This window comes from Trachypithecus francoisi, unplaced genomic scaffold (assembly GCF_009764315.1).
Source record: "Trachypithecus francoisi isolate TF-2019V2 unplaced genomic scaffold, Tfra_2.0 Lachesis_group16, whole genome shotgun sequence".
NCBI classification, from domain to species: domain Eukaryota; kingdom Metazoa; phylum Chordata; class Mammalia; order Primates; family Cercopithecidae; genus Trachypithecus; species Trachypithecus francoisi.
Window position 1 is genome coordinate 4,455,580 of NW_022681461.1, and position 14,192 is coordinate 4,469,771.

Here is a 14,192-nt window from a genome sequence, read left to right on the forward strand (position 1 = left end):
CTGGCAGCCCCATGGCGGCTGCTTCTCCTTGGCTGTTTCTCCTGCTTCACTGGGCGCTGCAGGCACATCACCATGGCAACCATCCCAGGAAAGGCACAGGGTACCTGGTAGGCAGAGCCCTCAGTGCACCTGGGGACTCCTTCCAGGCCTCATCCTTTTTGAATAAGTTGTCTCTGTGTCACTAGGTAGGAAGATTGAGACTCGGGCCCCTGGTCCAAGGTGACTGTACCTGCGATGGCCCTGCTCAGGTATCCTGGCTTCCAGGCTGTTGCTGAGACCAGCAGCATCACCCAGGCCACAGGAGAGGGACTTGAACCAGTGGGAGCCCAGGCCAGGAGTGCCTCCTGTGGCATCCATCACATGGCATGGGAAGCCCTAACCTAGGCTGAGGAGGAATGAGAGCCAGGCAGAACATTCCAGTCCAGCCCCAGTTCAGCCAATCCTCAAAGCCAAGAACCACCACTCTGGAGCAGCAAGTAGCCTTTTCTTTTTTTTTTTTTAATTTGTTGTAGAGACAGGGTCTTGGTTTTTTGCCCAGGCTGGCCTGGAACTCCCGGGCTCAAGTGATCTTCCTGCCTCAGGCTCCCAAAATGCTGGGATTACAAGCATAAGCCACCACATCCAGCCTCACCTTTCCTTAAATGAGGTCTTTCTGCTGTTTAATATTGTATTTCACTTCATTTTGTGAAATGAAGAAAACTGCAAATGCAAATTGCAAATGAGTGCTGGGGCTGCAGTCAGCAAAGGCAGACTCGGCAAACAGCTTCAACTGCTTTTCCAAAGGGCCTTTCTACACCCTTCTGACTGAGCAGACCTGGGAAGGGCAATCCCACATGCAAGGGTGCAGCAGGGCAGCCAGCAGGACAGAGGCGGCCAGAACAGCCCATGTGCCCACGCTCAGATGGCATCAAGAAGACGGGCCACAGTGCTGAGTGTGCGAGTGACAACCAGCATAGCCAAAGCACCAGGCAGGAGCTGCTCGCTAGGGAAGAAGGAGCTTGGCCCAGAGTACACAGTGGCTGCACCTGTGATGCCCCTGCTTGGGCTTCTCGGCTCACACGGGAGGTGAAACAGCCCACCCCATAAACCACCCCCAGAGGCCGGACACAGTGGCTCACACCCATAATCCCAGCACTTTGGGAGGCCGACAAGGGAGGATCACCTGAGGTCAGCAGTTCAAGACCAGCCTGGCCAACACGGTGAAACTTCGTCTTTACTAAAAATACAAATATTAGCTGGGCGTGGTGGCGGGTGCCTGTAATCCCAGCTACTCGGGAGGCTGAGGCAGAGGAATTGCTTGAACCCGGGAGGTGGAGGTTACACTGAGCAGAGATTGTGCCACTGCAGTCCAGCCTGGGCAACAAAGCAAGACTCCGTCTCAGATAAATAAACAAACAAACTACCCTCTGAGGGTACCAATCTACTGCCTGGGGCTCATGGGCAACCCCTCCGTGGCTGGGCACTTGGGACTGCAAAGAGCAACTGTTTTGCCTTTTTTTTTTTTTTTTAAGTAGAGACGGGGTTTCACCATGTTTTGCTTTCTAAAGTGTTTTGAAAAAATCAAAATAAAAAAATACATGCCGAATGTGACCCCACTCATCTTAGTCTTTCCCATGGGAATCATCCCACATGCGTCGTCACAGCCCGAGGCTCCATCACTCCTTCGCCACATGTGCTCCCTGCAGGTGTTCCCCTCAGCCCCGCCCTATTTTCATAGCTCTGACTTTAACCGCTACACAGTATGTGGGAGAGAAGTGCCAGGAGCCCCTCAGGAGGCTGGGCAGTGAGATGGAATCTCAGGTTTCCTTCTTACAAATGATGCTTTTCCGTGATCTGTGGAACAGTCTGGGATAATGTCGCAGACCCAGGGCAAAGTCAATGGGTATCGTGACTGTGGCTGTGGGGTGTCACCATTATCACTGTGCCCGCCCCCCAGGGGGAACCACTCAGCTCTATCACAGCCTCCCAAACTCTGGGTGTCCTGGGATCTGTTTTCCAATAGGGTGTCTTTCCTATCTAGTAGGTCTTTTTTTTTTTTTTTTTTTTTTTTTTTGAGACGGAGTCTTGCTCTGTCGCCCAGGCTGGAGTGCAGTGGCCGGATCTCAGCTCACTGCAAGCTCCGCCTCCCGGGTTCACGCCATTCTCCCGCCTCAGCCTCCTGAGTAGCTGGGACTACAGGCGCCCGCCACCACGCCCGGCTAGTTTTTTGTATTTTTTAGTAGAGATGGGGTTTCACCGTGTTAGCCAGGATGGTCTCGATCTCCTGACCTCATGATCCGCCCGTCTCGGCCTCCCAAAGTGCTGGGATTACAGGCTTGAGCCACCGCGCCCGGCCTCTAGTAGGTCTTTACAGGAACATCAGGGCTACTCGGCCAGCACTTCCGCAGGTGGCAGCAAGGACGGGGCTTTCCTCTGGGCCTGGCTTTTGAATGTCTCCCCAGGGGAAGGGTGACTGGACACTGACCACAGGCCACTTCTAACGCTGACCACAGTGCAGTGCAGCCTGGACAGCCCATCATAGAATTTAGAGCCCTCAGGGCCCTCAGAACAGATAGTGGGGATGGGGAAGGGGGTGGGAGTGGCGCTCTGACTCACTGCAGCTGTGGGCTGCTGGTAGGCCCCCAGTGAGGGCAGGCTCTGCGGCAGGACGGGCCCCTCACTCACAGGGGGGCTGCACACACACTGGGCCGGGGGCGGCGCTGCGTCGGCAAGGGAGCCAAGCACCACGCTCTGCTGGCTGCTCTGCGAGTCCGAGTACACGGTAGAGCCCTGGCCACTGTCGAAGGTGCTGTCCGCTGGGGAGGACAAAAGCAGGACTTAGAGTGGACATCTCCAAATATCACATGAATAAACACTGGCTCATCTGCATAGTTTCTTCTGCAAAATAAAAGTTTGATTGTTTCTCCAGATCACATAAATAACCCGTGCATACTATTTATACAATTGGCTGCTACAGAACTATACTTGGGACGCTGTCACTGTGCCTCACTCCAACACTGCCCACGTCTGGCCAGCATGATGTCAGGGCAGGTATATCGTGCCAACCCTCCCACGAGGCAGGTACCCACAACCAGCCCGCCATGGCCTGGGCAGCAAGCACACATTCCAGCTCTTAGGGGAACAAGGGACTTGGGAGGCCAAAGGAATGTCCGAGGTAAGAAAAAGCTGATGTCTTCACTGTGTGGGATTGAGGTCATGGGACCAGAACTAACTTGGCTGGAAAATGGGGCCAAGGTGTCCGAACACCCACAGAGAGGCCTTGAGAGGGAAATGCACCCACCATTCCCCGGTGCAGTGGATGCAGTGGCAGGGGTGGCACCAAGCGCCCACGGCCTGAGCTCCCCCAGAGGCCTCACACGGCTCAGGCTGGCCTGGCCCCCATCAAACCCAAACAGACCCGCCCGCGAGCAGCGGCGCAGACAGGACCCCAGTGTGCCTGGAAACATCCTCACCTGTGGGGTCATGCCAGCCGAGGGGAAAACGAAAACCTGTCTGAAACGGTACTTTGGGTTTACTGCTTCCAGAAGCCAAAAGCTACAGAAACTTTAGAATTTACCACTTACAAACACCACGCTATTTTCGCGAGGAGCTGCATTTCAGACTATTGTGTCCATTTATAATTTAAACAAAGGGGAAATCCCATTGGCTTGGGATTAAAATTACTTTTCCCAGGAATGGATACAACTTATTGTAACCTAGGAAGACATAAGAAATGCTGAGGTTTAATTATGCAAAACCAATCAGACAGGCAGCTCTGATTGTTAATGAGCTGAGTGGTCACTAAAGTGGTCATTTCCACTTAGAGAGGGGAGGGGAAAGGAGGATGGGGAGGAAGGGGAGAACATGTATGGACCCAACAAGTTTCAAGCAGAGCGATTCTAACCATATGTGTAGCATTTTTTTTTTAATTAATTAATTTATTTATTTTTATTTTATTTTATTTTATTTTATTTTTTGAGACAAGGTCTCACTGTCATCTGGACTAGAGTGCAGTGGTGTGATCACAGCCTTGACCTCCCAGGCTCAAGCAATTCTCCTGCTTCAGCCTCCCAAGTAGTTAGAACTACAGGCATACACCACCACACCTGGCTAATTTTTCTATCTTTTGAAGAGATGGGGTTTCGCCATGTAGGCCAGACTGGTCTCAAACCCCTGGAATCAGGTGACCCACCCACCTTTGACTCCCAAAAGGAGCCACCACGCCCAGCCCACATTTTACATATTTAAAGTGAATATGTGCTGAGCACAGTGGCTCACGCCTGTAATCCCAGCACTTTGGGAGACCGAGGCAGGAGGATCACGAGGTCAGGGGTTTGAGACCAGCCTGGCTAACATAGTGAAACCCTGCCTCTACTAAAAATACAAAAAAAATTAGCTGGGCATGGTGGCACGTACCTGTAGTCCCAGCTACTCAGGAGGCTGAGGCAGGAGAATCGCTTGAACCCAGGAGATGGCAGTTGCAGTGAGCCAAGATCCCGCCACTGCACTCCAGCCTGGGCGACAGAGCGAGACTGCGTCTCAAAAAAAATTTTTTTAATTAAAAAAATAAAAAATAAAGTGAATATGGGTCGGGCACAGTGGCTCATGCCTGTAATCCCAGCACTTTGGGAGGCTGAGGTGGCCAGATCACTTGAGGTCAGGAGTTCAAGACCAACCTGGCCAACAGGGCAAAACCCAGTCTCTACTAAAAATATAAAAATTAGCCAGGCATGGTGGCACATGCCTGTAATCCCAGCTACTAGGGAGGCTGATGCAGGAGAATCACTTGAACCTGGGAGGCAGAGGTTGCAGTGAGCTGAGATTGCGCCACTGCACTCCAGGTTACTTACACAATTAAACATTTTAGAAGACATTTTTGAAACTACTGGCAAATGTGCTACTACAGTCATCAGCTGCTTAAATGGAGTCACCAAGGAAGCCCCGCTTGGTCAGGACACTTGATGGGCAGTTTAAGAAAACACAAGGGAAAACTAATAACTGACATACTGTTGCATCTTCCAATGCACTAACGTGTGTCTATGTGCCAATCTTGTTACACAGACCCGGTCCTTCTTGGATTATGGGGTTCCTGCTCTTACCTGGCACATCTGAGAGCAAGGTGCAGAAGGCTATGTGGGGTGCTATCCATTATGAAACAGAAGGGGATAAGGTGTACATGTGTGCACACATGTGGATGTGAGTGTGCAAGTGCATATTCACGTATGAGTGCAGACATGTGTGCATGTATGTGTGCATGTGAATGTGTTCACATTTGTGGGGGTATTCACATGTATACATACATGTGTCCATGTGCATGCAGGGTGGGTGTGCATGTGTACACACACATGGGGCACACGTCTGTGTGCAGGTGTTCATGTGTGAGTGTCCACATGTATGTGCATATGTAGGTATGCCTATGTATTTGTGTGTGTTCTATGTGTGCCTGTGTGTGTTCTATGTGTGTGGTAGGCTACTTTTTTTATTGTTTTGTATTATTATTTTTGTATTAAAATACAAAATTTTGTATTAAAAATACAAAATTAGCTGGGCATGGTGGCTCACACCTGTAATCCCAACACTTTGGGAGGCTGAGGCGGGCGGATCACAAGGTCAGGAGATCGAGACCATCCTGGCTAACACAGTGAAACCCCGTCTCTACTAAAAATACAAAAAAATTAGCTGGGCATAGTGGCGGGAGCCTGTAGTCCCAGCTACTTGGAAGGCTGAGGCAGGAGAATGGTGTGAACCCGGGAGGCAAAGCTTGCAGTGAGCTGAGATCGTGCCACTGCACTCCAGCCTGGGCAAGAGAGCAAGACTCCGTCTCAAAAAAAAAAAAAGTGTTTTTGAGAGGCACGGCCATGGCCTCTGCACAAAACACACAGAATCCTTCTCAGTCTGGAAGTGGGCCTGTCTGCAGAGAGAACACCCACACCTGAACTGCAATCATCAGTCAGTCAATGTCTCCATCCGATTTTCCCACAGTGGATCAAACCTGAATTAGACTATCTGACCACAAGCTAAACATATAGAAATATCCTCAAACTATGTCTCTTCAAAGTTCGAAAAAAGGAGATTTTTAAACTCCCATCCCAGAAATTGTTTAACCCACAATTATGATTTAAAAGTGTGTCGTGCTGTGTCGGACATGAAGAATTTTTTCTTACAAAAAGTCTGTGCTCTTTAATTTTTTAGATGTATCAGAAAATGGAGCAATAATGTACCAATTTTATTCTCCAAAGCAAACCTGCGCAGGTTTGAGTGACATAAATAGTAGGCAAACGGTCTCGACATGATGACTGCTTGTTTGAGTTTAAATAGCCTACTTTCAAGAACTAACCATTTCAATGATAAATGAAGGACGTGCGTATTAAATAAATTAAACAGACTCTTTCAGTCTTTGCACATGAATGATCTGAAACATTGGCCCGGGCAGGTCCCTTGGCTCTGTCATTCTGTCCCATGTGTATTCACAGAATGAACAAAGCCATGTTCCTCGGTCCTCAGCTCCCTGCTGAATTCTTGGGATGTGGAGGGCACAGGCAGGAACTTTCCTGCTGTATGTGCAGAAGACGCTAGGTTCTCCCTAAATGGCCTTAGATGAAGGCTGATCCAAAGTGATTCCTGCCAATTCATCAGTAACACCCTGCTGAAAATATACAAAAGGTCCTAAAGGTTTTGCCTTAGAAGGGAGATACTACTGGGGATGGCAGATCCCCGTGGCAACCACAAGCCAAGCCAGCAAGCAGCACACTCTGTTCCCAGGACAGATGTCCCACCAAGCAGCCGCAGCCACCACCTCACCTAGCCTTCACATTCCCCCCAAGGGGCCAGAACTGTCATTCTCACACGGGTTAAGCAACCTGCCCCCAGTCCACAGATCCGTAGCAGAGAGTGGGACTGAACTGGCTGTACCAGACCCCGCTGGCTCAGGGCCCATTTGTCCCCATCTGTCCTGAGAACATGGATTTCAGTGAGCCTTAATCTCCTTCTGGTTACAGATCACTGGGAAATGTTGAGAAAGCCCCAGTCCCTTTCCTGAAACGAGGCTTACCCATACCTAGAGTCCACACCCTGCATGGTGGGCTGGGGGGCAGGCCCCAGGCTGGTCACAGAATCAGGCCCTGGACATCCCAGTGCTTGGGTCTGCTGGCCCCACCACCCTGAAAGTTGCTCTCTTATGAAGTTCACGACATGCCCTGGCACCAAGGGTGCTGGCAGAAGGCAAGCCTGTCATGGGGCACAGGCACCCAGCCAGGACTCCCGGGAACCACCTACAGCTAAAGCAATCACCCGCGCTATGTGAGGACAGCTCAGAGCTGGACCGTGTCTCCTCCGAGGGGACGCTATGCTGACCCCCTTCCTCACAAAGCATTCCAATAAAGGGAGAGGACTTCATTTTTCTTTGCCCAATAGCTGGTTTTTGCAGGCTAGGTGGGAGGGGTACCCATGGCCACCCCACCCGTAAGCACTCACAGGCCAGGGAGGTGGCGCTGGTCGGCAACGTAGGCGGCAGGAGGTGCTGGTCGGCCTCCGGCTCCTCGGGCTCTGGTGGCCCGGGCTGTCCAGTCTGTGCATGGTAGGTCACCTGGACCTGCAGGGGCACCGGCGGACCCCTGCTCTTGTCCGGGCTGCCCACATCCTGCTGCTCCTTGGGCTGCAGCGCAGGCCAGATCCTCTCCCGCCGCCACTGGATCAACGCCACACGGTCACGGATGGACTTGGCCACGATCTTGACGTCACTCTCGTGGAAGAATCCAGACTCAATCTGTAAAGGCAGTCATGTTGTCAGCATCGCAGGGGATCAGCCCACGCCGGCCCATACCCCTTACCTAAAGTGCTTTCCCATCACTGGCTCATCCACATAGGACACACTCGCCACCCCACTGCCACTGAGTGTAAAATCCGCGGGGCCAGCTCAGAGGTGGCACGGCAGGGGTTTGCCAGGCAAGGCAAAGACCACCACCATGCAGGCCTGACTTGCCTCCCGCAGAGTCCGCACCAAAAGCGAAGCAGAGCAGCCCCTCGACCGGACCCCAGGGCTCCCTGAGCTCCTAGCCACCCCGGGACTAGTGGCAGACGGGAAGGGGCTCCTGCTTGTCTCTACGCTCAGAAGTGGTGACGAGGAGCTTTGGGGCTAGCATTTTCCTGAAACGTCTCTGAGTCTGGGGCTGCCCAAAGATGGGGAACGGGGCCACACGCGAGTTGTGGATGGAGGAAGGATGTGCGTTTTGTAATTAGGGACCAGTAAGGTACGCACTGATGCCTGGCAAATTTTTTTTTTTTTTTTGAGACGGAGTCTCTCTCTGTCACCCAGGCTGGAGTGCAGTGGCCGGATCTCAGCTCACTGCAAGCTCCGCCTCCCGGGTTTACGCCATTCTCCTGCCTCAGCCTCCCGAGTAGCTGGGACTACAGGCGCCCGCCACCTCGCCCGGCTAGTTTTTTGTATTTTTTAGTAGAGACGGGGTTTCACCGTGTTAGCCAGGATGGTCTCGATCTCCTGACCTCGTGATCCGCCCGTCTCGGCCTCCCAAAGTGCTGGGATTATAGGCTTGAGCCACCACGCCCGGCCACCTGGCAAATTTTAAAACTGATTTACCAAGCAGAACCTTGAGGGCATTTGTAAAAGAGCCCCAAGGTCTCCAGGAAACATCATGAGCTCACAGAGAATATTCGTGGAGTAACTACCTTCTTTCTTCTGATGAAAGAGATCCCTTTGGAAGCGCCTGCTCTTGCCAGGCTGCAGTTGTAGTGATCCCAAACACATGAAAACACGGGAGAACAAAGATTCCAAATCCACCTGCGCTTCCCCTCCCTTCCTGAGCACCTCAGTCCTAAACGCGCTAGGTCAGGCTGGACCAGCCAGGCCTCTGCAGTAGGGCGGCGGTGCCCATGCAGGAGGGCATCCTGGCTTCAGGGCAGTGCCAGGCGCAGAGGGAGTCACAGCTGTGGGGGAGGAGAGGTGGTGACAGCACCACTGGAGGCTGGCGACCCCGCAAAAGTGACCAAACAAGAAAATATATAGGAGTAGTGGACGCCAGGCTCCTCAGGAGTGGAGAGGCAAACATTTTCAACAGGAACCTTTTCGCTGGGTGAGAATTGGAGCTGTTGGTGTGAAGCGCACAACAGACGTGAATAAACACAGACAGACTGCACAGGCAGACTCGTGACACCTTCGTGGTGTAAATGCACAGACACGTGTACTTGTGAACTGAGTTCACCAGGAGGGCCTGGGAGCAACACCACCCACAGCAAGGAGCGCGCGGAGCTCAGCCAGGACAGGAACGCAGTGAGGCTCCACGAAGCAGCAGCTCACGGCTGGGCAGGACAAGGACAGGATGAGCTTGACAGTGAGGACGTGCTCAGTGACAGGGACGTGCAAAACGGCACGGGAGCCAGTGCTGAGGGCCTCCCGCTGGCAAATCTGGGGCATTTTGAGCAACAAAATGAACAGTAACACAATGATGGTTTGAAGGACAAGTCCACAGACTCTGACATGCATTTTGCATATGGGGGTGGCAGAAGGGATGAGGTGTCACTGCTGGTATCAGGTGGGGGATGGCGGGTAAGTGTGGCCTCTCTACCTCCATCTCTCCCTCCCTCTGTTTCTCCTCTGTGGCTCCCTCACCCAGTCTCTTTCCCTCCCTTTCCTGTGGATCATCTGCTCTAGGGGAAGCCATGTCACAAATGACCCTATGCAGAGGCCCTCCTGGCACAGAACTGAGTTCTGAGGCAGGGTCTGAGACTGCAGCCCTGGCCAACACCCGATCCCACCTCACTGGGGCCCTGAGCCCAGGCACCTGATCCCTGACCTCCAAGGCTGGGGCCAGGGCGTTTCGAGTGACTCACTAGGCAGCAACGGGACAGCTCATCCATGGAGCAGGACCCATTGAGTAAAACAGAAAACCGTGAGGCCACAGAGAGGTAAAGAAGTAAGTGGGAAGCTTGGCGACACACAAGATATTTCCAGTGCCCAAACGTTCTCCATGAGACACGTACAGTTGCGAAAAGTGAGAGGAGCTCCACTTAGAGAAGCCACAGGCGCCCTGCACCAAGCTCAGAGCCAGCATCTGCCTAACCGGCGGGTGAAGCCGTGCACCCCTGGGAAACACATGCAAACTCAGCCCCTCCCACGAGATTCCTGTGGAGACACAAGACCTGACTGTGACCCACCCACAGAGGGATGCCTGAGCCCGTCCCTAGGGACAGGACATGGAAGTCAGGCACAGAAGGGGCCCAGAGGCCTTGTGATGGTGTCACTGGGACAACTGGGGACCTGAGTGGCCCGAGGATGGGAGGATGGGCTTGAGGATTGACGGTACTTCTGGATGCAAGAACGTGCCCTAGTTTCAGGAAGCAGACATGAAAGTATTCAGGGCTTCAGAGGAATCAGGTCAGCCACTTAGTCTCAAACGGTTTGTGGAAAATAAATGGTTCTTTGTAGTGTCCTTGCAATTTTTCAGTGTTTGTGATTATTCAAAAATCTTTGTTTCAAAAGACAATTTTTTCCCACAGAATGACGTTCCCTAACAAAAGCAGCTGCGGTCAGTCTCCCCTGACTCAGAAGAGACATGAGTGGGGCAGGGGAGGGGGGTCAGTGAGGTGGGACAGAGGCTGACAGCTCAGTCAGTGGGACCCGCCCACACTCAGGGTCGCCACTGGCCCCAAACCAGCCCCAAGGCCACTCAGCAGCAGGGTAGCCCAGCTGGGAAGGAGGAGAAACGAGGCACCAGGTTCTCTTCTGGCTCAGAGTCCAGAGCGGACTCTTTTCTAGGGAGCCCCAGAGAACGGGCTCCAACCTTAGGGGGTCTCACAGGGAGGCCGAGGCAGGTGTCCCTGTCACTGGCACCCAGGGGCAGGTATGCACAGCCTGCCAGACCTGCTTGGCCCAGGCCTCTGCTCCTAGTGAGCATGTGGGTGAGGCCATTCCTAAGGTTCCACGTAACCTCGGGGTCATATCCAGGGCGCGGCCCCACCCTTGCCCACCTTGGCCCAGATACGTAACCAGAGGCTGCCGAGGCCACGTCCTCCTGCTGCCGTTACTATTTGCTGCTGGTGCCGCAGCCCGCAGCCCATTTTCCCCGGCGACTCTGTCTTCATCATCACCCCAGCCTTCCTCTCTAAAGTGTTTCTTCTATTTTTTTCCCCAAACAGGGAAACATTCAGCCATGGTGAGTGCCCCACGGGTGCATCACATTCTCAGGAGAGTACGAAGGTGGAGGGGAGGGCTGGCTGGGAATCCCCTTGGGGGTCGACTCCCAGAGTCCCTTCCAGATCGAAGCTGGCCCAGGCCCCACAGAGCCCGCTCTTTCCTCTGTCTCTCCCTGGGGAGCTCCATCTGGCCCCTTCCATCCGCCCAGTGGAACTTGCTGAGAGGTGACTTCAGGGGAAAGAGAGCTCTGCCCCATCCGAATGCTCTCCCACCCTCAGGGTCCTTCCAGAAGGAAGTCTCATCTGGATTCCAGAACATCTCTAAGACCCAACACCTGCTCATCTCAGGGACTTCTGTTGGTTTGAGACAGGGTCTTGCTGTCATGCAGCAGGATATGGCTCACGGCAAAGGCCTCCTAAGCTCAAGCAATCCTCCTGCCTCGGCCTCCCAAAGTGCTGGGATGACAGGCGTGAGTGACTGCACCCAGCCTAATCTCAGATGTTAGGAACAAGAGCGGCCTCAGAGCCAGGTGCTAGTGTCTCTCTAGCCTCAGCAGATATACAGACATCAAGCTGTTTTCACTGCATCATGGCAAGGCCCCTGCAGTCTCGGGCCCATGGCAGGGCTGGTGTCAGGACCCCAGGGAGGCCAGTGACGGACTCCGGTGTCTGAAATCGGGTGGGAAGGAGGAGTGTGAGGTTAGAACCTGGAAAGGCCCCATAGGGACCCAGTGTCGACCTGCCGGGGCACACAAGCTGTTTCCAGGGAGTGAGACCCAAGGTGGGAGCACGTAGCTTCCAGCTGCTGTCAGGCGGCTCTTGAAGTGCTGCCTTCCCTGTTCTTAGCAGAGTGGGGTGGGTGCTGTTTATTGTTGTGCTTTAGCTGAGCACAGGTCGTGTCCCTTCTTCTTGGATGCTCTATTTCACAGGAGGCGCGTCTCACCATGAAGAAAATATAAAAGATGCAGAAGGGGGTGAAGATGCTGGGGCCAAGGGGCCTCTGCTGTGAACTGGCACAGGAACACAGCCCCAGAGTTCAGCCAACTGCTGGGGTGGGGACTTGCATGGTGACGGGTGCTGTAGGTTGGAGGGACAGCTGCATCCTCAATGACCCTGCAGGAGGCGGGCGGGGCCAGGGAGGCCGAGTCTCCATGTGAATGAAAAGCAGGGAGGAGTCGGAGTCTTGTGAGTCTCCTCCTGCTCGCCTGTCTCGGGAACAGCTAGACAAGGCCCAGGGCAGGTTCTAGGCTTTGCCACCTTAGGACAGAACCCAAGACAGGCAAGGAGGCCATGAGGTCCGGTGGAGGCAGCAACACTGCTCCTATAGAATTCTGGGCCCCTCCCCAGGCTGCACCACCCATACTGGAATCAGCACTGAGCCGGCTCTGATGTCCCCTCTGCCGCTCAGCCGTCGTTGCAGCACTTGGCCTCCTGACACGGCTCCCCAGTCCCTCGTACCCTGTCCCCCCAGCACTGACCAAGCATAAACACATTCGTGGAAGGAACAAGAGCGCCTCATTCTCCTGCCCTTCCTGAGCTGTCACCACATCAAAACCAGGTCATCCAAACGTCCTCCTATCCTTGCCACTGGCCCAGACCTCAGCACCGGGACAGAGGTAACTCCCTGCAAGGCAGAGCCAGCACAGCTGCCCCAGGACCTTCCTCATCCTCATTTGTGTGTGAGACTCCCACAGGTCATCCTCATCGTCCCTCAAGGCCATCTTCTGTCCTCTCAAAACCTCAGCCCTCCCACCAAGCGGCCAGCCAGGTGCCTCCAGAAAGATGTTCTTGGCCTGCAGCCAACATCCTCAGCTTGCAGGCTGTACACAGCCTGTGCAGCACCTCACTCAGCACTTGCTATTTGCATCGAATGTGTGAAGGGACAGCTGTATTACATCAGCAGAGAAATGGTGCACCTGAAGTCACAGGATAGATGTGCTGGTAATTATCCGAAAGTAATTCACAGCAAACTTGTAGCAATTCAATTTGAAAATGTACCTCTGTGCACCACACAGTCATGGAGAGCCATGAAAGATCCTTCAGGAAGCACAGAGCTCATCAACCCCATTAGATCTGCTCATAGCAGAGGCTTCTGTGTCTGGGTCAGGGATGTGACCACAGACAAGCCTGATGAGAGTGGGCCAGGTGGGGACACAGGTGGCCACTTTGCAGCATCTGGGGTGATGGTGCAGCCAGCTTGCAGGAGCCCCACAGAGAAGCCAGCCTGGGCGTCACCCCACAGTGGGACGCTGTAGTCATCCTCACTGTGCTATCACAGCCCAGGACACGGGCCACTGTGCAGGGGAAGGCAGAGCCCTGGCTGAGGCACTGGCAGCCTGAGGAGGCATCTCCTCCAATCCAAGTCCCCGGTGCTGAGGCCCTGCTCTCAGGTCCACACCCGAAGCACCTCATCCTATAGCTGTGGAGAGGCTGGAGCAGTAGGAAGCGTGCCAAGACCCCAGCAGGACCTTAGCTCATGCAGCCCAAAGCCCTCAGCCCCAGGAGCAGCCCCGTTCCACCGGCTTCCTTCCTCGGGGGTCACGGCTGCAGGAAGTCCAGCCGAGAGACCGCTGCTCCCTGCACTGACCTCACGGCGTAGCCTATGCCATGTGGCCCACTGAACCCCTCATGCACCTCACACCAGGACCCCCATGGACAAGGAGCTGCCAGGAGGAGCATTGTCTGTGACAAACACACAGCTCACTGCACCCCAGCGTTCCTGGCTCTGAGGGCCCGCGCACCTTCATGGCACCGCCAAGCCTCAGTTTCTGCACCCGAGTGAGACCTTCGCAGGAACCTTCCAGAGCAGCCGCCCCTCCCACCTCTGTGCAACCCCCTTCCAGGTCTGATCCACTTCCCCTTACTGAGACCCAGCCCGGCCTGAAGAAGTGAAGCTTGGGAAGAATCATCAGCCTGGAACTGGTGACTGACGGACATTTTCAACAGACGTCACATATTCAGGGAAAAGCTTATTTAAAAGACAGAAAAAAGGGCGAGCACCTTTGTGGTCAGGACACATGAGCCGAGGGCTCTCCGCCATGAGCACACTGGATTTCTTTCTGCTC

General features: G+C 53.9%; 1 protein-coding gene across 18 annotated transcripts in view; it reads right to left on the minus strand.

The window, feature by feature from the left end:
* WNK2 (WNK lysine deficient protein kinase 2) overlaps positions 1-14,192 on the minus strand; it is a 141,928-nt gene that overhangs the window by 66,278 nt on the left and 61,458 nt on the right. For all 18 annotated transcript variants that reach the window (XR_004443333.1, XR_004443332.1, XR_004443330.1 and 15 more), the window contains exons 8-9: positions 7,453-7,744; positions 2,596-2,795 (exon numbers count right to left, since the gene is read on the minus strand). Coding sequence is in view for 10 of the 18 variants with exons in the window: in XM_033236720.1 (XP_033092611.1) it covers positions 2,596-2,795; positions 7,453-7,744 (492 nt within the window). In the remaining 8 variants the exon portion in view is untranslated. The remainder of the gene's footprint in view (positions 1-2,595; positions 2,796-7,452; positions 7,745-14,192) is intronic.